The 27009-nt window shown below is 45.0% G+C and overlaps 1 protein-coding gene across 1 annotated transcript in view; it reads left to right on the top strand.

Moving 5' to 3' along the window:
• The window catches only part of LOC132818165 (pleckstrin homology domain-containing family G member 3-like), a 192761-nt gene that overhangs the window by 79458 nt on the left and 86294 nt on the right, over window positions 1-27009 (top strand). The window contains exon 4 of the mRNA XM_060828944.1: window positions 457-561. Coding sequence (XP_060684927.1) covers window positions 457-561 — 105 coding nt within the window. The remainder of the gene's footprint in view (window positions 1-456; window positions 562-27009) is intronic.

Below are 27009 nucleotides of genomic sequence, written 5' to 3'. Positions count from 1 at the left end.
CTCTATGGACCTCCACTAGTTCAGCTCTCCCTCAGCACTGCACTGGGAGCATCAGCCTGGAATTATCAACTTAAATTTCATAGCCCTGAGCCCTGAACAATGTTCTGACTCAGAAATGGGAGCGCTATCTCATCAGGAGGTTAAAGCCAAAGTTCCAGTTAAATGAATCAAAAATGAGACTAAAAGAATGTATTTTCAGTCCTGAAAATGAAGTAATATTTATCAGAGTGACCAGTGGCTAGACAGAGAGTTCTTATGTTTGCTCAGAGCTGAATTTCAGTAGATAAGGAGTTCAATTGAAGCAGCCTGAATGGGTACACCTTTTTGGTTTTTTGCCCAGTTAGAGAGTCTACTCATAAAACATTCAGAAACACACAACAGAAATTCAGGCGAAGTGACAGAGGTAGGCTATAGAAAGACAAGACAATTCAAGATGCACTTCTTCACATTCTGCAGCTGCTGCTGATTGGATTGTTCGTCACCTTCGACCTACGCGCTCTGACCTCAGCACAACCACCATCCGGTCCAGTCAGGAGGAAGTTGTAACCCAGGCTGCTCAAGGTGAAGAAATGGCAGGTTTGGAAAGCTGCGCATAAACTTGTTTAGGACATCTTGGGTTCGTGTCCCATTCCAGAGACCCAAGACTGACATTTCAGTGCTGTCGTGCTGTCTTTCAGACAGATATTAAACTGAGGCTCTGTCCACCCCCCTCAAGTGGATATAAAAGATTCCAAAGTCCAGACCTGCAGAAGAACGAATGCTCTGACCAAACATAATCCCTCAGCTATTATTATCAGACCAGATCACTTGGTTGTTGTCTCATTGTTGTTGTGGGATCTTGCTCTGCACCCACTGGCTGCTGTACTTCCTACAATACAACAGTGATTTCACTGCTTAAATACTTCATTGGGTTTTTAGTGCTATGGGACATTGAGGTTAAGAATTGTGTTGTACAAATGTAAGTCTTAAATAATGCACTTTTCTTAAGTGTTGATAGAAATTATGAAATGTGGCAATATATAGTGATATACAGATATACAATAAGAACATCCATTTTAACAGCAGAGATTTTGTTTGATTCTGGAGAAGTTTAGATTGCACACAAGCTGATGGAGGTCGATGCCCACTCATGGACTTTGCTGCTGCTTTCTCTTGAATTTTTGCTTGTTTATCAAGAACGATCAGGATCCTGAAAATCTCTGGGTGTTTTCACCTGATGTTATAACACCTGCTGCCTCCTGCCTCCTGGTGTGAGTTTGTTTCCAGCACACTCTTTTACCAGATGCAGCAATACTTGTGTTATCCCTGGGGAATAGGAAACTGGGTGTGTGGATGTTGTAGTATTGAAGAATCCATTGGAAGTCTGTTACAGCTAACTATTGCACCCAAAGCATTGAGTGTCATACTTCAGATGATCCCAAGTAAATGGTGTCTGAGACTTTTAAACTCTCAGGTCACAGACATTGATGATATCATAAGCATGCCTCACATGACACACCTGCCTCAATCTCACTTGCCTTTCCCTCTGGGGAGTTACTGCAGTTGCTCACTTCTGCTCCTATGGCAGCACCTTCCATACCACAGCCACACGAGATGCAATAACAGGTCTGTGATTCCCTTAGATGTTCAAGGATGCACGTGCGCTACACTTAATGGATCAGCTTGTGTTCTACCCTATGCCGCCAGGTGTGAGTAACCCGTTGAACCCCATTTGTGATCGGGAATGGGAATTGCATTTATTTCCCATGAACGAGGAATTCCCAGTAAGTGTGGATCATAAGCTTGTGTTGATTAAGTCCCTGCCCTTTGTACACACTGCCCATTGAAAGGGGTGGCATGGTGGCTCGGTGGTTAGCACTGCTGCCTCACAGCGCCAGGGATCCGGGTTCGATTCACACCTTGGGTGACTGTGTCTGTGTGGAGTTTGCACATTTTCCCTGTGTTTGCATGGGTTTCCTCCGGGTGCTCCAGTTTCCTTCCACAATCCAAAGATGTGCAGGTCAGGTGAATTGACCAGGCTAAATTGCCCACGGTGTTAGGTGTGTTAGTCAGGGGTAAATATAGGGTAGGGGAATGGGTCAGGGTGGGTTACTCTTCCGAGGGTCGGTGTGGCCTTGTTGGGCCTGATCACATATTGTAGGGTATCTAATCTTAAAAAAAACACCATGACCTTTATCAGCTATGTGGAGAAGGGCAGCAGATAAATGGGAACATCAGCACCTGTAAGTTCCCCTCCAAACGCCATCCTGACTCAAAGTGATCTTGCTGTTCTTTCAATGTTACTGAGTAAAGGTCCTGGAGCTCCCTACCTAAAAGCACTGGCTGTCCCTACATGGATTTCGGTTCAAGAATATGGTCATAAAAATTAATCTAAACTAAATAGTCAGGCAGTGGGTTCAGTTGCATGGAAATGATGGACAAAGTCAACATAGGACCAAGTTTACGCACAATATACAATAACAAGTAATATAGCACAGATTGAAATTAGTGGGTACGATGTGGTGGCTGCAAGGGGATCAAGGCTGGGAACTAAATATCCATGGATATCCTATTGAAAAGGCAGGCAGATGGAGAGAGAGAGTGTAGTTGGCTTGTTAGAAAGAAATGAAATTAAGTTGAAAGCAATAAATGATGTAGAGCTTGGAATCTACATGGGTAAAGTTGAGGGAATGCAAAGGTTAAAAAGACACTAGTAGGATTAAAAAGACTCCAGAGGGATTTATGTACAGGCCTCCTACATTGTCAGGTTCATCTTAAGATCCATGACGGATGGTTTATTTTGGCAAAAAGAATAAAGAAGAAGCATACTTTCTAGATGATTATGGGTTGCAGAGCCCTGAGATACAGAAAGGTCTGGTGTCCTAGTACAGAGTTGCAGAAGGTTAGTATGCAGGTACAACAAGTAATCTGGAAAACTGACATTCCAGATGTTATGTTTTATTGTGAGGGAAATTAAAAATAAAAGTAAGGATGCTACACTTCAGTTATAACAGGGCATTGGTGAGACCACATCTGTGGATAGTATTGGTCATCACTCACAGAAGGAAGTTAATCATTGGAAGCAGAAGGAGGTTTATTAAATTAATACCAGAACTGGGCAGATTGCCTTGCGAGGAAAGGCTAGACCTGTATCCTCTGGAGTTTAGAATAATCAGAGATGACTGAACTGAAATATATAAAAACCTGAGGGGATTGACTGGGTGGATGTCAGAAGAATGCTTCCTGTTTTGGGAGAATCTAGAACTAGGGATAATAGTTTAACAATAAGGTGTCACCCGCTGAAGACAGAGATGACAGAACATTTTTTCTCTGAAGGTTGGGTGCTTTTGGAACTCACTTTCTTAATAGGCAGTGGATGCAGAATTGGAGGCTGGTACAATTGCAACATTTAAAAGGCATTTGGATGGGTATACGAATAGGAAGGGTTTGGAGGGATGTGGGCTGGGTGCTGGCAGGTGGGACTAGATTGGGTTGGGATATCTAGTTGGCCTGGTCAAGTTGGACTGAACGGTCTGTTTCCGTGCTGTACATCTCTATGATTCCATTTTTATGATTGCCAAGGTGATGAAAGATTATCGGAGGGATGTAAAGTTTGTGGTTAAAATCTGATCAACCATGATCTTATTAAATGGTGGAGCAGGCTCGAAGGGCCGAATGGCCTACTCTTGATTCTTTTTTGTGTGTTTTTCTATAAATGTTATTCCGGAATTCTGTGCAGCCTAATGAAGGGCTTCTGAAATGCTGTCCCTGTTTTAAAGATTTGCATGTTAATAATATGTGTTTCTTTTGCTCCATCCATTCTGGAAATCCTCTGAATTATTTCATTTAAAAAAAAACCCAGGACAGAACAATATTTTGCCCCTTTAATAATAAATTGTGGCATTCCTGTCCATCTCTTAATTGCAGTAACTCAGCTTCTTCATTGATCATGTCTTACTGCAAATTCCATAAGCCAGGATATTCCCATCTAATATAATCAGAATGGGTCGGCCCAGTGCCAGAGAATAATATTTTCAGAGTGGCGTAAATAGTAAGAAACAAGGCCATGATATAGAAAAATCTTGAACTTAGTGTACTTTTCACGTTAATGAGAATGGTCTAATAATGCATCAACTGTCAGGGATTGATTAACTGCCTATGGGTTAATTTATTTAAAACAGCAAAGTACATTCTAAGTTCTATATTAGGCATAATAGCAACCAGGTGAGTTCTGTGAGCAGCAGCTTAACTGTCAAACAGAGTTACAACATTGTGTACGCATAGCACATGGAGGTTGTAAAATTGAATTCTCTTATAGAAACGATATGTGTACAACAAGAGTCATTTAAGTCCACAATGCCACCAGTCATGGTTGATGTTAAACAGTCTGGCACACACTGTCCTCAGGGGCAGTCAGACAGAGAAGAGGGTGCAGTGAAACGATAGGCAGCCTGAGTCAGTTCACCACCACCCCAGCCCTACCCCAACCAAACTTGGATCTGCAGATGGCCAGCTCTGGGAACAGACTCAGCAGGAAGTTTTTAATCTCTGGTGAAACTGGAAGGAAGTGCTGAGTGAGACAATACTCTGCTGCCCATAACTTTGCTCACACCCTGACAGGTTCGTCCATCCCATTGTGTTCGCTGACCTACACAGAGTGCCAGTTCACCACTGTATCTATTTTTAACTTTGAATTCCCTCCATGGTCTCACCCCACCCTGACTCTGTAAATTCCATCTACCTTATAAACCTCTACTATCATCTCACCATCTCTTACTCCTTGTAAGACACTTGTTTAGCTCACTTCTTTCACTCAGCTTTTGGTCATCTGTCCTATTGTTACCTTTGGTTGCAGTAACTTCGGGAAACATGGTGCATTTAGGTGCAGTGAAGGAATGACTAATGAGCATAGGATTCTGTGGTATCTGAAAGGAAAATTTTGAGAATTCACAGGCACTTAAGAGTTTTTGAGGTGTAATCAATGATTTTGTGCAAAAATTACAGCAATCAATTTGTGCATAGCATGATCCTGCAAACAGCAATGTGAAAAATAATGTAATGTGTTGTAATGATGTTGGTTGAGAGGTAAATATTAGTCAAGACTATGGGGAGAACTCCCGGCTTTCTTTTTGAAATAGTGCCATGGATTTTTTTTTTGTTTGCGATTGCCTGAGGGCAGCTGGAGGCTTCAATTTACTGAAAGCTGCCACCCTGAACAGTCCAGTATTTCATCAGCATTGCTGTTCTGGGAGACATCAGCCTGGATTATGTGCTCAGGTCCCAGAACACATCTCCAGTTGGGAGCAATGTATTGTGGTGACTGGGAAGCAAGTTCCTCTGTCGGTGTGATGGCTTGGTGATTGGCTGTAGTGACAAATATCCCTGGCAGGGCGAGTACATTTGGAGTTAGAGTTTTGGAAGTAATGCAGTGAGGCCGTCCTGCCAATTATACCTAGACTGGCTCCCTCAAAAATCTCCTAAGTAGTTCCACTTAACCCATAATTGGGCACCCTTGGGTCAGTGGTTAGCACTGCTGCCTCACAGCTCCAGGGACCCAGGTTCGATTCCAGCCTCGGGTGATTGTCTGTGTGGAGTTTGCACATTCTTCCCCTGTCTGCGTGGGTTTTCTCCAGGTACTCCAGTTTCCTCCCACAATCTAAAGATGTGCAGCTTTGGTTAATTGGCCATGCTAAATTGCTCATAGAATTCAAGGATGTGTAGCCATGGGAAATGTAGGGTTATACGTTAAGGGGATGGGTCTGAGAGGGATACTCTTCAGAGGGGCAGTGTGGACTTGTTGGGCCAAATAGCCTGTTTCCACACTGTAGATATTTTATGTTCTGTAATCCTGCAAATATTTTCTTCCCTAATTTGGCTCATACTTCATTCATTGAGTGTGACTGGACCTCAGCTCCAAGCCATCTGAGTTTGTAGGGTTGCTTGGCAAACTGAAACAGATTAGCATTGTTCACCCAGGACTATCTGCAGGAGCTGTAATGTGGTAGCTAAGGAAATATTAGCACGAGAACTGTTAGTGGGATTGATGTCCTTTTCCGTCACATCTCTGAAGGTACCAAATGTTCAATGGAGTTAGTAATTGGGGTTACCGGATACTCTGACTGTACACCTCTGCACTTCTGTTGAGGAAGTGTGTGTGTGTGTGTGTGTGTGTGTGTGTCTGTCTGTCTGTCTGTCTTTTGAGCACTTGTTTTTTCATAGGATGTGGGCATTGTTGACTAACCCAGGATCTGTTCAATGTCCTTGAGAAGTTGTGGTGAACATCCTCATGAACCCCTGCAGTCCATTTCATTTAGATCCATGGGCTTGTACCCATTGGAGTTGAGAAGAATGAGAGGAAATCTCATTGAAATATATAAGATTCTTAGGGGTTTGGATGGGGTAGATGTGGAGAGGCTGAGTCCCCTTGTGGGAGAGTCGAGGACCAGTCTAAAGGCTGAGATGAGGCAAATTTCTCCTCTTGGAGGGTGGAATCTCTACCACAGAGAGCTGTTGAGGGTGTTTGCAAAGCTGAGATGAGCAGCTTTCCAATCAGTAAGCAGTTGGGAATCATGGGAAAAAGGCAGGAAAGTGAAGAGCTGAAGACTGTCAGGTCACCCATGATCTCAGTGAATGGTGAACCAGATCCGATGGACTATTCTGCTCCTCTATGTAATGTACACCTGCTCAGAAGTGAGTTTCAGAATTTTGACCCACTGGCAATGAAGGAATAGTGATATAATACCAGGTCAGGATGACGTTTGGTTTGGAGGAAACTTGCAAGTGGTGGTCGTCTCATGTAACCGCTGCCCATGTCCTCCCAGCCAGACAAAGTAATGGATTTGAAAATTGCTGTCAAAGGATAGTTACTGCAGTTCATATTGCTGTCAATAATGGAGGGAGTGAATGTTTGTGGGTGTGGTGTCAATCAAGCGGGCTGCCTTGATCTGGACGGTGTTGCGCTTCCTGAGTGTGGTTGGAGCAGCACTCATCCACGCAACTGGGGAGGATTAGATTAGTTTCCCTACAGTGTGGAAACAGGCCCTTCAGCCCAACAAGTCCACATCGACCCTCTGAAAAGTAACCCAGCCAGACCCATTTCCCGCTGATTAATACACCAAACACTTCGGGCAATTTAGCATGGCCAATTCACCTGACCTGCATATCTTTGAACTATGGGAGGAAACCAGAGCACCTGGAGGAAACCCATGCAGACACGGGGAGAATGTGCAAACTCCACACAGACAGTCGCCTGAGGCTAGAATTGAACCTGGGTCCCTGGCGCTGTGAAGCAGCAGTGCTAACCACTGTGCCACCATGTCATTCCATCACATTCCTGACTTGTGCTTTGTGAATGGTGGGATAGGCTTTGGGAACTGAAAAAGTGGGTTGCTAGTTGCAGAATCCCAATTTCAGATCGGCTCTTGTAGCCACAGTATTTATTTATTTATGGTCAGTGGTATCTCACAAGAGGTTGATAATGAGGGAATTCAGTGATGGTTGTCAATTGAATGCCAATGGTTGATAGTTACAAACAAATGCAAAATCCTTGGTTTGGCTTGAACAAGGTGGGCCGAATGGCCTCCTCCTACACGATATCATTTCTACAGATGCTGGAAATCTAAAATAAAAATAGAAAATGCTGGAGAAGTTCAACAAGTCTAGCAGCATCTACTGAGAGAGAAATAAAATTTGTTTTTTGTGACAATATGATTCTTCTTTTGATTCTCTCTCACTGGAAACATTCACTGTCTGGCACTACAGTACATTTGAACACTGGTCATTATTATCAGGGACTGGAGACTTTGCAGCATCCAATGCCTCCAGCCATTTCTTGGTATCATGTGAAATGAAGTGAATTGGCTGAAGTTTGGCACCCATGATACTGGGGATATCTGGAGGAAGCCAAGATGAATGTCTCACAGTCTCTCACCCTCTCTGCTTGGCATTTCTGGCTGAAGATGGTTTCAAATGCTTCAGCCTTGTGTGAATGGTGGAGGTTGACAGGATCATGTGCGCTGTGATGCCCTCACAGTTGGTTATGTTGGCACCACTCACCATCTGTGTTCAAATGTTCTCCGTCCTTTTCCAAGAGATTGGCAATTACTTTCAGCTTAGTTGCTGCCCAATTCCTTCAGTTTGTTCCAACAATTCCCCATGTTTTGATAGTTTCAAGTTGCAAAGGCCTGAAGGAAATGTTGTGACAGGTGCTGAAGGATGACTTCCCGACTTCAAGGCTACGGCGCAAACCAGACCCTGTGGCCGGAATAGACCTCCCTCTAGGAACGGATCGAGACTGGGAGAATCAATGGAGGCAACGCAGAGCAAGACCTTGCAAGCTGCTCGCACCAGGCAAGGAAGTCTTTCAGCATGAGGGCAAATCCTTCCCAGAGCATTCAAGGAGCTACTGTCCTGAAGGAACTTTGAGGCTGGCTGAAATGTTTCAGACATTATTTTTCACCAGGAAGGTTATCAGTGAAATCTGTCAGCTGCTGCAGCCACAACACTCACCTCCAAATGGCACACCTACCACATAGCTGTTTCTGAACTTCAATGTATCTGTCTATTTGCACTTGTATTTCACCATGTGCAGATCTTCCCTTTGATTTATCATGCCAGGTTAGTGTGAGCGTAAAGCATTGCCGATGCCACATCTTCACCATCACTGATTTCCAGTTTTCCTTCATTGTCTGGTCAGGCTGCATAAACTCGTAAAGATATATAGCATGGAAACAGACCCTACAGTCCAACTTATCCTTGCCAAGCAGATATCCTAAATTAATCGAGTCCCATTTACCAGCATTTGGCCCACATCTCTCAAAACCCTTCTTATTCATACCCAACCATATGCCTTTTAAATGTTTTAATTGCACCAGCCTCCACCATTTCCTCTGGCAACCACCCTCTGTGTGAAAAAGTTGCCCTTCAGGTAACTTTTTAAATCTTTCGCCTCTCACTGGCTTATAGTCACTACCTTAGAGGCCTTAATCGAGGAATCACAAAGGAGAAGAGATGGCCTTTTTGCATTGGGGTCTAGGAGGCCCTCCAGACATCTGGACTTAAGGTTGTGAGTAGGAGCAGATGACAATGGAGGTCAGTCTCAGGAGTCAAGCTATGAGGAACAAGATATAATACTGTCAAAAGTTCAAGGATGTTACATGACCACTCAAGGTCAGAAAACGCATTTTCAGATGCTATAAATTGGACCATGATCCTTAGTTGCTGCTTATTCATCACGTCAGCCAGCAGTCACCTATCTACAAATGCTATCAGTTGGGTGTATACCTAATGTGAATAAGCTCACCTCAACTTCTCACACTGAGCACTGCAGGAACTCCCACGTCCATCATGACAGGCACATCTCCTGATATTCAATGGCACACTTCCCCCACTCACACTGGGGAAGACAGCACACAATGGAATTAACGGGAAGGGGAAAACACACCTACATATTCTCACTTTCCCATGTGGCCATCAGTGCTGACCATTACGGAAGACTATACTGAAGAGCGCAGAGCCTTTGGGGAAGCAGACTGTACTGAAAATGATGGTATCATTGTACCTCATCCTCCCTTTCACAGCTCAAGTCTACATTCCATAATCCCCACTAGGTCCTAGGTCTCCCATCACAACTCCTTATCCATTTAAATTTGCAAGGTTGTTAGAGGGTTTGAGCTATAGGGAGAGTCTGAATAGGCTGCAGCTATTTTCCCCGGAGTGGCAGAGCCTCTAGGGTAATCCTGTAGAAGTCTATAAATTTATGAAGGGCATGGATAGGGTGAATAGTCATGGTCTTTTCACCAGTGTTGTGGAGTCCAAAACCAGAGGGCATAGGTTTAGGGCGAGAGGGGAAAGATACCCAAGGGCAACTTTTTCATGCAGAGGGTGGTGTGTGCATGGAATGAGCTGTCCGAGGAAATGGTCGAGGCTGGTACAATTACAACATTTAAAAGGCATCTCGATGGGTAAATGAATAGGAAGGGTTTGGAGGGATATGGGCCAAGTGCTGGCAAATGGGACTAGATTAGTTTAGGATATCTGGTCAGTGCAGACGAGTTGGATGGAAGGGTCTGATTCTGTGATGTACAAATCTACGACTCCATGTGATGGAATACATTTAATACTACCTCCAGAAATACATGTAATGACAGTTGGTAACCCTACATTTAAGGACCGAGAGGAGGAGAAACATTTTTTCACAGAGAGTTGACAGTCTTTTGAATTCTCTTTCACTCTAATGGTGCTGGAAACAGAGCCTTTGAATGTTTTTTTTCCCTGAAAGTTGAACTGGATAGATTCTTGGAAAATCAAGGAGTGAAAGGTAGGCCAGAATATGGAGTAATCAAATCAGCTAAAATCTTATTGAACAGGCTCGAGGGGCCGATACCTGCTTCTGAATTGTATGTTCAAATGTTTGAGTTTAATTCTTTCCCCAGTGCCTCTGGTTATATTGTTCCCTCTCTGTGGTTCCTGTGCATTCTCTTTATCTACCCCCACCAACCCTCAGCCTTCCTTTGTTTCAGAACACAGCCTGCTTCTTACCTCTCGCCTGTATCTTCTCCCTACCCCCATCATGAATGTGTGCTCCTCCTTAATCTCTCCCCTGGTGCCAATCTGTCCCTATCCCTGAGGCCGGTCTGTGCTCTTCACTTGATGTTGAGTGCTGTTTTACTGTGATAATGGCCTGATGGTTTCCTGCCGATACTGTAATTAAAGACTGTACCCTTGCTCTTTGATTCTGAGCCAGGGACACTGTCTCTCCCCCAGCTACCGCACTTCTCAGGTTTCAGTCTGATTCTAAACCACCAGCACTTTTCCAACACTTTCCCCAAGCAACAACACTTGCTGGATTGCAGTTCAAACAAGTGATGGGTTTTTTTAATGTCCTTGAGTTTAGTTGGTTGAGGTATATAGATAATGTAGGCGCAAAGAAATAGTTGAGTAAAAAATGAGGTCTGCAGATGCTGGAGATCACAGCTGCAAATGTGTTGCTGGTCAAAGCACAGCAGGCCAGGCAGCATCTCAGGAATAGAGAATTCGACGTTTCGAGCATAAGCCCTTCCTGCTCGAAACGTCAAATTCTCTATTCCTGAGATGCTGCCTGGCCTGCTGTGCTTTGACCAGCAACACATTTGCAGCAAAGAAATAGTTTCCTCTTGTGAATGAGGAAGAGAACATGTTTTCAAAACTGGCACTAGGTCCTTCAAGAGTTAAAGTCAGAAGCACCTTTTAACACACAGACAAAAAAGTTTAAAAAATCATACAACACCAAGTTATAGTCCGAACAGATTTATTTGGAAGCACTAGCTTTCAGAGCACTATTCCTTCGTCAGGTAGCTAGTGGAAGGGGCAGTGCTTTGAAAGCTAGTGCTTCCAAATAAACCTGTTGGACTATAACCTGGTGTTGTGTGGGTTTTTTTTAACTTTGTCCACCCCATTCCAACACCGGCACCTCCACATCAAGGACAAAAAAGATACACGGAATGGTTTCATCATTGAGGGACTTCAGTTATGTAGGTGAGTTGTGGAGAGAAGCTGAAGCTGTTTGTCCTGGGGCAGAGAATGCTGGAAGGAAATTTGTTAGAGATCTTCAAAATCATGAAAGGTCTAGCCAGAGGAGATGGGGAGAAATCACTTCCATTGATGAAAGGATCGAGAAGGGTACCGATTTAAGGAAATTTGGTAAAAGACTGAATGGAGACATGGGGAAAACCTTCCTCATCAAGAGAGTGGTCAGGATCCAGAATGTGTTTAGTGGATGTAATTTCATTTGAGTAAGGAAAAATGTGCAGGATCATTGGGAGAGGCGGGGCAACAGCACTAGGCGAATCATGCCATCAGTGAGCTAGCACAGCCCCAATAGGTGGAAGGCCTCATTCTGCACTGTAACTGTTCTGTGGTTCTGTAAAGGAAATCGTCAACACTCCTTCTCTTAAGTCTTCAGATCCTGGAGAATTTGAAATTCAAGGGTTGAATTTCGAAAACTGCAACAGTTGGACTTTTTTTTGGTGGGGGGGTGGAGGGAGGGGAGCAGGTGAGAATGGATTTGGAACAAAGCCAGTGGATAAGATTGAGGTTTAGGTCAGCCACAAGCTAACTGAATGATCAAGCTGGCCAAAGGGGCTGAATGGCCTTTTCCCAACCTAATGGCAGGTATGTCTGCCAGTTCAGTTGTATTCGAGTGCAGCTCCATACCCTTGAATGGCGCAACTGTGTTACCATTGCTAGTATATCTCCACGCAATGTTCAAACTGACCCCAAATTGATCGATGGAGTGGCAAATATGATCAAACTGTCCTGAGTCTTTTATGATTCTGCACAGTAGCTCAATGATTAGCACAGCACCAGGAACCCAGGTTCAGTTCCACCCTTGGGTGACTGTCTGTGCGGAACTTGCACATTCTCCCTGCGTCTTCATGGGTTTCCTCTGGGTGCTCCGGTTTCCTCCCTCAGTCCAAACATGTGCAGATTAGGTGGATTAGCTATGCTAAATTACTCATAGACTCAAGGGATGTGCAGGCTAGGTGGCTTAGCCATGGGAAATGCACGGTTACAGGGATAGGGTGGAGGTGTGGGTCTGTGCACAGTGCTCTTCAAAGGGTCAGTGTGGACTTGATGGGCTGGATGGCCACACTGTAGCGATTCTGTGATTGCTGCAGTTCTGAGGTGTGAGCTGTGCAGTAGGGAGGCTGCAGAAGGACTTGGATAGGCTGGGAGAGTGGCAAAGAAGTGGCAGATGGAATAAAATATGGGAAAAGTGTGAGGTTATGTTCTTTGATTGGAAGAGTAGAGGCATAGACTATTTTCTAAATGGGGAAAGTCTTCAGAAGTCTGAAGCAGACAGAGAGTCCGAGTACAGGATTCTCTTCAGGTTAATATGCAGGTTCAATGGCAGTTAGGAAGGCAAATGCAATGTTTAGCATTCATTTCAAGAGGGTTAGAATAGAACAGCAGAGATGTACTGTTGAGGCCGTATACGGCTCTGGTCAGACTACATTTGGGATATTGTGAACTGTGCTGGGCCCTGTATTTATGGAAGAGTGTGCTGGCATTGGAGGGGATCCAGAGGAGGTTTACAAGAATGATCCCGGGAATGAAGTGTTTGTCACATGAGGTCTCTGGATGTGTACATGATGGAGTTTAGAAGAGTGAGGAGGTTTCTGATTGAAACAAAACACTGATAGGCTTAGAAAGAGAGGAGATGATGATTCCACTCGTGGGACAGACTAGGACCTGAGGGCACAGCCTCAGACTAAAGGGTTGATCCTTAAGATGAAGAAGGTTTTTTTTTTAGTCAGAGTGTGGTGAACCTGTGGAACTTATTGCCACAGAAGGCAATGGAGGCCAAGTCACTGAGTGTATTTAAAATGGAGATAGCTTCTTCGTTAGTGAGGGGATCAAGGGTAACAGGGAGAAGGCAAGAGAATGGGGCTGAGAAACATTTCAGCCATGATTGAATGATTGGATGGGCCGAATGGCCTGCTCCTCATTCTTACAGTTTTTAGCCAAGATAGTTAGGTGCCATTTGACCACCAGAACCATCACAGATATCCTCAATTCTCCACTCAGCAGAGCGACTGTACTTTCCAAAAGTGTGAAATGGTCAAGAACAGTGCCCAGTGAAATATATTCTCCTCAGGATCTACAAGGATGCAGCTCTGGTTGTGTACGTGTAACTAAGAATAGACATTTGTGTGCATACACACACGCATATACACACACATACACACATGTACATACACACGTGTGTACACACACACGTATTATATGAATAATACAATGAACGAAAGAGCCTTGGGAAATGTTGATGGGCAGAGGGATCTGGGAGTGAAGGTCTTTTGTACCTGAAAGATGCTGCACAGGTGGATAGAGTAGTCAAAAAGGCATATAGTATGCTTGCCTTCATTGGGGTATTGAATTGAAGACCTGGCGAGTCATGTTAAAATTGTACAAGACATTGGTTCGGCCGCATATAGAATACTGTGTACAGTTCTGGTCACCACCTTACCAAAAAGATGTGGATGCTTTGGAGAGGATGCAGAGAAGGTTTACGAGGATGTTGCCTGGTATGGAAGGTGCTAGCTATGAAGAGAGGTTGAGTAGGTTAGATTTGTTTTGATTAGAAAAAAGGAGTTTGAGGGGGGACCTGATTGAGGTTTATAAAATCATGAAGGGTATAGACAGAATGGATAGAGACCAGCTTTTTCCCAGGGTGAAGGATTCAATAATGAGAGGTCACGCTTTGAAGGTGAGAGGTGGAAAGTTTAGGGGGGATACACATGACAAGTACATCACACAGAGGGTGGTGGGTGTCTGGAACACATTGCCAGCAGAGGTGGTAGAGGCAGGCATGGTAGATTCATTTAAGATGCGTCTGGACAGATGCGTGAGTAGGTGGGGAGCAGAGGGATACAGATGCATAGGAACTGACCGACAGGTTTAAACAGTACATTTGGATCAGCCCAGGCTTGGAGGGCCGAAGGGTCTGTTCCTGGGCTGTAAATGTTCTTTGTTCTTTGTACATATACACACTAGACACATGTACGCACACACACATATATGTGTGCGTGTACACACGCATAAACGCATACACACACACACACACACACACACACACACACACACGAGGGGTCATAGTCACCAAATAAAAACAAAAAACCAGTTGGGGTTGCAGTTCCAGGAGAGAAGATGCAGTGAAAGCACTGTCCCTTTTTCAGGCCCGGGAAAGGGTTAACGCCTGATTGATGAGGGAGGGGTCTTGTGTCAGTCGCTGCCTGGTACAGTCAGCTGTTCACAGTGCCTCACAACAGACAGCAAGAACAACCTGCTTATGTTGCAGTGTTGCGGAGCTGGAGAAGAGGTGCCAGGGCAGACTTAGTTTCAGGGAACACAGGCGAAGCATCGAGAATCCTCTACATGTAGGTATCAGTTAATTTGTCTTTTAACCTTCCTCCTTCATTTCTTGAAGGCACTGAAATTTCTGCCAGATTCAGTTCATCTTCTTGAATAGACAGGGCACAGGTTATCATGAGCTGATGCTGGAGGTAGTGCCCTCACCAGCAGGGACTGTGCCCATTGACTGGCAGTCAGGTAGTAGCATTGGCCTTGCCTGGTGAGGACCTGGGATCTCCTTCCCGCTCCCCCACTTCCCCCCCCCCCACCACCAAGTTTACTTGGTCTGGGAGGGCATACTGAAGGACAGTCACTGTATCCCTAACTCAGACAGGTAAGCCTCCAAACAGGCCACAGTACTCAGCGAAGAGGTTTTTCTGTAAGACCAAAGGTACGATGGCAACAAAAACACCGTCACATGAGAGAGGGCTGGGGCCCTGCCAACACTTGCTACATTTTTTTTGCCCATAGCAAGGAAGCCTTGGGACTTGTGGAGTGCCTTTCACCACCGCAAAGTCTCGAGCCACTTTAAAGCCTAGCCACAGTTTGAGAAATGCAACTTCCAATTTCTGCACAGCAAGATCCCACAGGCAATGTCGAGACAAGTGACTAGCCGGTTGGTTTGGCTGATTACTAGGGGCGGGATAAACTGACCAGAATGTTGTGGAGCATTCCCCTGTTTCTCGTTTGAGCTTGTGTCGCTGCTTTTGATTCACATCCGTGTGAGAGGACAGATGGGGCATCAGTTTAACACTTCACTTCGAAGCAACATCTGTGGCAGTGCTGCACTCCCTCAGCTCTGCAACTGGAATCTGTGCTTAAGACTATAAGGAGGCTCAAATCCATGTGTTTCTGACTTGGAGGCAAGAGGGCAAACCACTAGACCGTGGCACTTGCCATTTTTACACCACTTTCTGCTCTCTGATGCCCCCTTCAGGCTTCCTGTCTTAATACAGTGTTTGAATATCTGAGTATTTCCCATGTGAGGCTTTTGCATGTTTATTTTTGCTTTAGTGTTTGGTTATTGAACTGCTTGTAGTCAAAATACCAGTGCATTTAAAAAAATGTAATCCCCTTTGTACCTCTTATAATCCTTCACTGGCGAGTCTCAGTGTCTCGCTATGAGAGTGTGTTGATTTACCTCCCTTTCAATACTTCCCTTTGCAGCTGAACTTGGATCCTGTTCTATGAACCTTGGTCCTTCACTCAGAGTTTCCAGTGATAAGCCAAGGGGAAGCACAGCAATTGAAACTCAAACACAAACCTGAATTGTTTAGGTGTTGGGAAACAGTTTCTGTAGTTAGTCCAGTCATGGATCACGAGTTTGCTTTCCAGTCTGTCTTTGCTCTAACATTGTATTGTGTATGACAGTTGCACCTGAAGGCGGCGAGAAACTTTATTAGTTCTTGACGAAGATTATAGCGTTTGAGAGATCACACGATTCTTGCTCAAAGTTTCTCTCTCCATCTAAATCGTTTCCCAGTCATCCATCAATTTGACTCAGGTCTCTTGAGATTTATGGATTCAAACTCCAGTTCGGAGTCTTCATTACAACATTCTCCCTGTGTTGAGTGCTGTACAATTGGGCACAGCTTTTTACTGTGCAAATATCCCCCAATTAGCCATCATTCCGTAGTTATTTATACTCATCACAATGCGCCTCAGACAAACCAATATCTGTAGTTTGTCTTCCAGCTCTCTGCACAAACAAAACAATCTTATCAACTGATGCAGGCAGCATCCGTGACAATTTACTCATGTAGTAATGTAGAATATATCCTTTGGCTGTCTATTGACATAAGCTTGCTTTGTAATGTTTGAGAAAGGAGTGCAGCCCAGTGATGGGACTAGCCTTGTGTCAACTGTGTTTACTAAAATGAAGAGCCTTTTTTTTCTCCTCATTTCTTTGTTCTATAAACTTGGTTTGGTGTAACTTTCACTCCCTTTTATTCAAAACAAGATGGGTTGTGTTCTTGTGAGAAAAGTGATTGGGTGGTGTGATCATGTGATTTTAGACTTCTTTTGCCTGTTTATTAAGGGACGCTGAGGAACCTCAGACATAAGGTACCACCTCCTTTAGTGAATCTGCCAGGAGTATGAGGAATTCAAATTGCCTCTGAAACCTACATGTCTTGGAGCTTGGTTGGCAGTTGTTGACTCTGGCCATACCGTATTCCGAGAGGTTTCATCTCATGACCTCTAAAAATCAAAATCTCCACCACCGCCCCCATCCCCACACTCTACCCCCAAAGACCACCACACTATGACCCACCCCACTAATTTTTCCACCATAGGCTGTCTGATGCATCAATCTTCATGGTGATTGGTCAATGATGGAGGCTACACTTCCCATAGTTCCTCTTGCTGTATGTATGGAGTGATTTTACCAGTTTCATTTTGGTGGTGGGGGAGCAGGGTGGTCACATCCGGGTATACTTTGGTTCTTTGTTTACTGTGAGCTTGTACAGAAGAACTTTCTTTTCCTTCTCTTGGGCTTCTTGCGGCCTCTGGGAGAATGATTATGACAGCTGGACGGTTGTAGTGTTGACAACGCTAAGCATGGCTACAGCAAAGAGAGTGAGACAGTGAGAGGGAGGGTGGATAATGCCAATAACAAGAAATTATGTTTATACACGGTTTTTAATGAAATATCCCAGTATAAAACAAGACATGACACTGAGCCACATGAGGAGATCTCGAGTCAGATGGCCAAAAGATTCGTCAAAGAGATGAACTTTAAGAAGTATCTTGGAGGAGGAATGAGAGGAGGTGGAGGGACAAAATTCCACAGGTTGGGGCTGAAGCAGCTGGAGGCACTGCCAAATATGGTGGATTATTGGGGAGGCCTAGTGATAATATCACTGGGCCAGTTACCTAGAAACCCCAGGCTAATGTTCTGGGGCTATGACCAATGGTGACCATGTAAACCACTCAGTTGTTGTAAAAACCCGGAGATGCAGCTGCTGGAGATCGGAGTCGAGTGTGGGGTGCTGGAAAAGCACAGCTGATCAGGCAGCAGGAGAATCGACATTTCAGGCAACAGCCCTTCCTCAGGAATGAGGCCCATGCCCGAAACATTGATTCTCCTGCCCCTCAGATGCTGCCTGACCTGCTGTGTTTTTTCCAGTACCCCACTCTCGACTCTGTTGTAAAATTCCATCTGTTAATTTGGTGTCCTTTTACAGAAAGGGATCTGTCATCCTAACCTGTCTGGCCAAGATGTGACCTATAAACCCAGAGCAATGTGGTTGTGCAATTAGACATGGGCAAGAAAGCGAGTGCCACCCACATTCCATGTATGAATGGCGGATCAAAAATTATAAATGAGGCACAAGAAGCCAGATTAGAGGAGCACAGATATCTTGGAGGCTTGGAAGAGATTAGAAAGTTAGGGAGATAAATGGAGGCAACTCTTCCTGTGTTTTGTTTCTGGGTGATTTATGAGCGGACCCTCTAACAATGCAAGTGCTGTAAACAAGGACTTTTCCTGTACTAAACTGCAGTCTGCACAGACTGAATCCCTTATCCAGCAAGACTCCTAACTTCTCTGTCTACCGTTGATAATTGTTACTTGACTTTCATGAGTGAAAATGCATTCCTTTGGTTTCAACCCTCTGATTCATTGAGTTGTAATTTTAGCTTTAGCTTCCTTGATGTGACAGCTCTCACCTGTGCGTCAGAGGGCTCACAGTTAAAGAGATTTGAATGCATAATCCAAGCTGACACTCCCTGTCCCAGCACTGTACAAAGGGAATCCTGCGTTGTCGGAGGGCTGGCATTTTAACCATTGCCCCATGAATTGCATGTGTAAGGTTCTATCACATTATTTAAAAAAAACAAGCATCCCTGATAGCTTAAAAAATTTATCCCTCAACTATGCAACATGACAGATTGTCTGATGTTTGTTGTTTGTGGTATCCTGGTTCTATGCATATTGACTGCTGTGTTTCCAAAGTTCCAACAGTGTGACCATGTTTGTAAAGTACATCATTTGTTGTGAGACAGTTTCATTGAGGCGTCTTTGTTTGGCCTCATGGCTGGAGAACTGAAATATAAAACACAAAGGAAATGGCTTGCTCCTCCCCTCCCACCCCACCCAACTCCCACTGAGGGGTTTGTTGTTCACTCACGCCAGTTAAGTATCGCAAAAGCCTCCAGGGCAGTAAGAAAGGTACCGCGGCTTCGTGTGTGTGTGTGTGTGTGTGTGTGTGTGTGTGTGTGTGTGTGTGTGTGTGTGTGTGTGTGCGTGTGCGTGTGCGTGTGTGTGACATCCCACAATACAAGAACACTTAGTACCTACCAGAAGCTGCTCAAATTAGCTTCTAGTGAAGCTAATATTAAAAAGCTGCAGATAACTTCAAACGTGACTGGAATCCCCAGAAGTCAGTGCCACAACACCTAACAAAGCAAAAGAGAGTTCTTTAAACATCAGTCTCCCCTTTGAACACCAACCCCCCCCCCCCCCCCCCGACATTCTGAATGCAGCAACTAGGAGCAGGAATCAGACGCACAGCCCCTTGAACCTGTTCCACCATTCAATGAGATTGTGGCTGATACTTGACCTCAACTTTACATTTCAGCTTTAACTGATTCGCCATAGTTTGAAGCATTATATCTTGGCAGGAATGTACAGGCTCAGTGAAGGCACCCTTTTCATTGCTCATTCAAGGGAAGGTAGGCATCCTTGGATGGGACAGCAGTTGTTTCCCATTCCTAGTTGCTCTGGAGAAGGTGGAGATGAGCTGCCTCTCGAACCACCACAATCCTCGGGGATGGCCGCAGTGCCTACACCCCCGGCTGCTGAATTCTAAGGTTACAGCTTCGTGCCTTTCTATAAAGGGGTCAAATGGAGACTGGCAAATGACGGACATTTTAGCTTCCCAACCTCACTCTGGCCCACGCCCAAGCTACTAATGCTGGAACTGCATGAGACCAATCAGCTCTCATATAGACCTAGAGAATGTCACATGCTACTCCTAACAGAATGGAAATTTTGTACCTAACCTGTGGTCTTATCAAAAGTCTCAAGTCACAATGTCGTTGTTGAAGCTGCCAGTTGTACAGAGAATGAACCATGAACGAGTCAATCGGAAGCTTTTTTTCTGTAATATTGGTTGAAGAGGAGGTTGAGGACAGAAATCCTCCCTCTTCTTTGAATAAAGTCGATGGAAACTTCAACTGCCTTAGCAAGTGAGAAGGGCATCCATTTAAACAAAACAAAACAGGCTGCTGTATCAAGCCAAACCTAAGGGGCTCAATATTTGCCATATTTTCATTTGATTTCCCTCAGCAATAACACCGGGAGCAATGTGGCTCAGGCACTGCTGCCTCACAGCGCCATGTACCTAGGTTTGATTCCACCCTTTGGTGACTGTCTGTGTGGACTTTGCACGTTCTCCCTGATTCTGAGTGGGTTTCCTCCCACAGTCCAAAGATGTGCAGGTTAGGTGGATTGGCTGTGCTAAATTGCCCCATAATGTCCGGGGATATGCAGGCTAGGTGGATGAGACATAGGAAAGGTGGAGTTACAGCGTTGGAGGCTGTGGGTCTGGGTGGGATGCTCTTCGGAGGGTTGGTGTGGACCTGATGGGCTGAATGGCCTGCTTCCATGCTATAGGGATTCTATGATAAGACATTGGGGCCTGCCTAGATTAGAGCCATTGAGGCCTGCCTGTCTGTCCTCGCTGATCCCACGCTGGAAGGGGTGCCTTCTCCAATATCCCATTACCATAATTCTATGTCCAATATTCCTTCAACCATATCACTGAAATGATTTTTTAAAAAGCATAAAGTCTGGTCATCATTACATTTTTGGGTTTGGGCGTAAATGGTGCCCCCTTCCTGCCCCTACATGCATATACACACACTCGCTCACTCACATTCTGCATGACAGTAGTGACTGTGTTCCAAATAGTGCGTCATCAGCTGTAAATGCTTCAGGATGTCTTGAGGCCCTAAAGAGTTCTCCAGACGTCCACGTGCTTTAATTCCCATTCCCATTCCTCGATAAGGCTTCTTAATGAGCGCTGCACATCTGGGTTGGCTGGGAATCGTGACAAGCCACAGGTCGCTCGGAGACTCTATTCACTGTGGCCCCCTTTTAACCGGAGGCTGAAATCAGCTCTCTCATCTCATCCATCTGGCTCAACTTGAACGTGGTCTCAGGAGTCTGAGGAGCCCAAATTGCTCAGTTCAGAATTTGTTTAATTCTTCTTGTGCGAGACAGTTGTGAGCCCTAAAATGTCCGTCATTTGCCAGTCTCCATTTGACCCCTTCACTCCCAGCTAACCTACGTCACTTTTACATTTCATTTTGGTTGCATAAAATGTAATCCGCCTTCCTTCCAAGAGGCCGTAGCCTTGCTCTCAGTATGTGTTGTGAAATGAAGAAAATGGAGACAGGATGGGTGGTAGATGAACTGGTGCCCTATGTAGGCCTCAAGATGGAGATAAAGTTCTTACGACTGAAGAGGTCAAAGGGTGTGGGGTGAAAGAAGGAACAGTTGAATAATCAGCCTTGACCGTACCGAATGGAGGAGCAGAATTGAAGGGCTGTGAATGGCCTACTCCTGCTCCAACTTGCTATGTTTCTATGCCTTTCTTTGTTTTAATCTTCCTGAAGACATTCCCCAAGTTGAGATCCCTCTAGTTAGGAGGAAGTGCTTGCATTTATATAGTGTCATGCACAAACTTGGGTTATCTCAGCATATCTTGCAGCTGAGTCACTTTCGATGGGTAAAGTACATTTGAAAATAGGGAAAACAGGAAGTAATTTGTACACAGGCCAGAGAACAACAGAGGGCAATTCCCCACATTTGGAATCCCTTGGTACTTCACAGAAGAGTCTGTCTGGGTTACATATGCGAGAGTGGGATGTGAATCCGTGACCTCATAACACAAGCCCAGGAAGTTGCCATTAAATTTTGAGTCCCAACAGCATGGAAACAGGCTATTCTGCCCATCGAGTTCTTACTGACCCTTCAAAGAGCATCCTGTGTAAAGTCACAACATGGCACCCCCCCCACCCCCATCCCCATCCCCATAACCCTGCATATCCCATGGCCAGCCCACCTAGCCTATACCTCCCTGGACACTACAGGCAATGTAGAACAGCCAACCCACCTAACCTGGACATCTTTGGACTGTGGGAGGAAACCGGAGCAGCCAGAGGAAACCCACGCTGACACAGGGAGAATGTGGAAACTCACACAGACAGTCGCCTGAGGCTGGGAAGCTCAGCACTTTATCAAAGAAGGATGACAAGGTCACTTTAAGAAAGAATTGCTCTGCTAAAATAGTGGTTGTCATGATAACACAAGCTTCAAAGTAAGTCTCATATTTCAACTAAGAGGAGCCTCTCCTGTAGAAAGTACGCCACGTTTGTGCTGTGGAGCCTTCTTCCACCCACAGGCTTAAAGTTCCCCTCTCAGGTTGATGCATTCAGAGTGCTCTGTGACTTTCTTTCACCCCAGTTGTGTCAGGCTCCCCACTTTGCTAACTCCCCACCTGCCTGCAAAGACTTGAATTGCCAACATGACATCCTGAAGTGCATGGCAGCTAAAGCAATTAAAGTATTTTGTGATAATATTGGGAGTGATGGGCACACCAAACTCTCTCAACAAGGGAACAACAGTTGATGATGCTTGTGAGATAGATATAGGCTGGGAATCTGATCACCTTCAACATGGGAATACCAGCTCTACTTTCTAGAGTGGAATTTGAGTCCACCATCTTGGAGATGGGAAATTGGTCATTGATCCACACCTTGACAGCTATGTGTCCTGAAACAGTCAAACTGCAACTTGCACTCTGTTTTTTTCCCCCCTAGATGCTGCCAGGCTATCTGAGTTTCTCCAGTCATGTTTCATTACATTTTTTTCATAGAATTCCTATAGTGTGGAAACAAGCCTGTCAGCCCAACACGTCCACACCATCCCTCTGAAGAGTATCCCACCAAAACCCATTCCTTTACCCTACATTCACCCCTAACACATCCTTGAATACCATGGGCAATTTAGCACAGCCAAATCACCTAGCCTGCACATCTTTGGATTTGTGGATGGAAACCCAGAGCAAATCCACACAGAATTGAACCCAGGTCCCTGGCGCTGTGAGGCAGCAGTGCTAACCACTGAGCCACCGTGCTGCCCTTTTGTCAAGTGTCTACCCCAGAGGGGAATAATTTGGGATTTAGCCCCTGGGGTTGCATGAAGTTAAAAGCCAGTCTTTCATTGGTGCCCAATTTGAACTCCCCTGCACTCCAGGAAATAAGGTAATCAAGTGTCCAAGCGATTGAGAGGACAGGCCTGTGATGTGTGATGATAGGATTAGGCGAGAGTTTTTTTTCTGGGCGATGGGCGGACTGCGGGGTTTAGTGCAGCAGTGTTTGACTTCTGTTGAGTTTTCCATGCTGGCTGGTGTTTTCAGGCCTGACCTGAAGCAGACAGGTGATTGTGCTCTGATGTCATTGCCACACCTTGTTCAAGGAGAGAGAGAGAGAGAGAACTGAATGTGCTAGGAAGAAAGGGGCTGAGGGAGACTGCGAGGCAACAGAGTTGCTCGTTTCTCATTGAAAGCACCACTACAGTTGGAGCTTTTGTCCATTTTCTCTCGGTTTGAGGAGAGGGCTTGCTTTACTGAAGTGCTGGAGGTAAAGATGTGTCAATGACGACTTTGAACAGAAGAATCACAAAGTGGTTGGGTAAGATTCTGTGATTTCTCTCTCTCTGTCTCTCGCTGATTGTTTAGTGGTCGGTACCTTGATGTCAGGCGAGTGTTGGGTTGAAAGTCTCTTGAACATTCCCCCCGCCCCGACCACTGGAGCTGATAGGGTGCGGAACAGACCCTCGATATCATCCGAACAACAGTTTGCGAGCTGTGGCCTTACGTTTTGTGCGACCCCCACTCCGAGCTTCGTGCATTGACGCAATCATGAAACCCTCACAGGTCCTGAGCCCACGCCTCTGTAATTTGGCTGCAGCCTTAAGCTGCAATTAGTTCAGTCTTAACTAACGCGGTGCGCTGTGGCTATTTAAACCCTGGGAACTGGATGGTGGAACAAGGGAGCGTCTCTATTGACAGTGCTTGAGTCACAAGTGAAAAATGTCAGCATTCCTTGCTTTTGCCTTCTCCCCTCTCACGCTGCTGCTGATGGACCACCTCAACTGATTGGCATGTGACTGTGCCAGGAGATGCCAGTCAGGTCACCCGCCTTGCAGCTGTAGATAAGAAGAGGATAGACATGTGGAACTGCTTTTGGTCTGTAGCGTGCTTGTCACTTCCCCCCCCCGCACCCCCATCTCTGTCCTAAACTAGCTACAACTCAGGGCTGATGTAGGATGGCCTGGGGCACACTCCCTTTCCCAACTGTGGGAAGTATTCTGCTTCAAGCTGTAGGATGATCCAGGGGCAGATGGAGGCCGTTTGAAAGAAGCAATCCAATTCTCCCTTTCTCCTCTCATTATGGCCTTCCAACTTTCTCCTTTGTCTCTGCTGGAAGTTATTAATGAACCTGCACCCACCTCTAGTTGCATTCAACATCACAACAACTCATTGATTTTGAATCATTCTTCTCGGACTCTTGTGTCAACTTTCTTATTTGGAATTTATTAATCCCGGTGACTCCATTTGTTCAGAGCTCCGTTCTGCTAAAAACTAATTTAGCAGGAAGGTTCCTGCTTGGTTTGTGATTTCCATGCACTGCAGATCAAAACCGGCCATTTATAAATATACACTACTGCCTCTTTAATCATCCAGGCAGCATGTCAGTCTTGGGAGGGGAATGTTGCCAACATTAGGGAGGTCTAGGTTACACTTGAATAAAGTGGACTGTTTTCTCTACTGTATTAAAATAGTTTGTAATCCATAGGAGACACAGTGGCTACTCTCTCTAAAGCTTGCTTGCAAAGCAACATTGTCACTCGAACCAAAATTGATGCCTTTCATTAATAAGTGGTAGAAAAATGATTCTGATTGTTTGAGAACGTGCCACTGCTCAATAGAAGTGGTGAGGAAAAGGCTTTGGTTCACTAACATTCTACACACATGATAATGGATGAAAGGACGCCTCATCCAATTGAAGTTGAGGAGGGTCTGTTCCTTGTGGAATTCAAAGCTTTGAATACGATGGGAACATTTTTTTTTGTCTCGCTCAGAAGTGGTGCAAGTAGGCTTTGACCATGGGAATTCTGTACAGTGGGAATGAATTGGAAGGAGGTGCAGTGCTGCAGTGCATTGAGAATCTACACTGTATGTGTGTGCATGTGAGTGTGGGAAAGGCTTTGCTTTATTTGGGGAAAAGTCAAGAACTGGGTACTCTGAGTGTGTGTAATATAAAGAGATATCGCCCATTGGAATCTTGCTCTGAGTTGGTACTTCCTGTGGGGCAGGAGTTTATTGATACTCCTGTTATTGTGTATACATTCTGGAAGAGGTATCCTCAGCCTTCCTCCACTTTCGGTAAATAGAAAGGTGGGTGCAAGGAATCTTGCAACACACCCAGTGGTTAAAAAAAAATTCCTAAAGGTGTACTTAGAACTTGGATTGTATCGGAATGGAAAATTACGTGCTGTGCTGTGCGAGGGTGTGAAGTATTGCTGGTTACAGATCTATCACCAGGGATGGAGTAAAGAGTATAATTTGAGTTTGTGACTTATGAGTGTTGCACAAGAAATGCATTGACATAATGATGGAGTGTGCTGGCTTAGGCTTGGTACTTTTCTTATAGAGTGTTGATCCATATAAACTCACTTCTAATATGACAGCAACAGTATTTATGCCCATATTTTCTGGCTGTCACAGTGCAGTGTCACATGTTGAATAATACCAGTAATGCTTTGAGCTCTAGGGACAGTGTATAGGAGCCAATATGGCCACAAGCTCTTAATTGACTTTCCCCGACATATAAATCCTGGTTTGAATCTCCAGCCAGGATTGTCAATAACCTTTGAATGAACTTAACCCTAGTCGCCATTTTACAAATGCTCTCCTTAAACGGGCTCCTGCATCAGAAAGCTTGTATTTCACATGAGATTCTGTCCTTTTACGAAACATCCCCTGACAGATTTAGATTTGCCAGTACGTAGATAGATAGAATTTTGTATTTTGGTGCGTAGTGCAAGATCTGTACAATGCCCAGAGGTCACTTGCCATGTTATGGAAGGAAGCAACTTCCACAAAGCAAAAGGAAAGGAAACCAAGCATTATAATTTCTTCTTGACCTGGAGCAGAAAGCAAATTGCTGCCTGTAATTGATGTCTGGAATTTAAAAGGGCTCTAATTACCTGGGGAGTATGTAAAGAGTGGCCTTAAAGGGACAGCTCAGCACCTGATGTCATCAGTGTTCCAATGTCTAGACTACTCATGAACAGATTAACTGGGAAATGTTCTGGTTTCCTCAGTGATGTCTCTCCCCTCTTGAAGTGCAGTGGCTTTTGGGTGTTCAAGTGTCACTCCAGAAATTTAAAGCATGGTATCTAACCTGCTGCTCCCAGTGCAGTGCTGAGAGAGTGCAGCACAGAACGAGATATTGACATGAGACTTCTCAGATGGACACATTAGATTCCAAAGCTCAATGGCAAGCCCGAGCTAGGAAGGTCGGACACTATCCTGATCAGCGTTTCTCCCTCAGTCAACATCACTAGAACAGGATTAACTGGACCTGATCGGGTGGCTGTATGTGGGAGCTTGCTATGAGGTCCTATAACAGGGACTGCACTTCAAAAGACACTTCGTTGACTGCAATATTCTGTGGGAAAACCGTGAACAGTGCTGCATAATTGCATGCTTTTCTTTCATTAATTTTCTCTTTTACTAATTTTCTCTTCCACTCGCTGCTTCCTTCCTCGCCTTCGACAATTCTTCATGTGATCCAGCGAGCCAGTTTTTACTGAGCTGCGTTGATTACTCCTGCTCCTCCCGTACCTCCCCTCACCATTCCTGAATATAAAAGGTTGCAACTCCCTGTTTGGTGGCCATCACCAGGAAAGCGCGCTCCTGCTCGAGAGCTGTTGGACTGCCAAAGCATCACAACTTGTGGGCGGCACGGTGGCACAGTGGTTAGCACTGCTGCCTCACAGCGCCTGAGACCCGGGTTCAATTCCCGACTCAGGCGACTGACTGTGTGGAGTTTGCACGTTCTCCC

Source organism: Hemiscyllium ocellatum, chromosome 8 (genome assembly GCF_020745735.1).
Source record: "Hemiscyllium ocellatum isolate sHemOce1 chromosome 8, sHemOce1.pat.X.cur, whole genome shotgun sequence".
In the NCBI taxonomy this organism is placed as follows: Eukaryota; Metazoa; Chordata; class Chondrichthyes; order Orectolobiformes; family Hemiscylliidae; genus Hemiscyllium; species Hemiscyllium ocellatum.
This window is presented reverse-complemented; position numbering and strand designations above follow the sequence as displayed.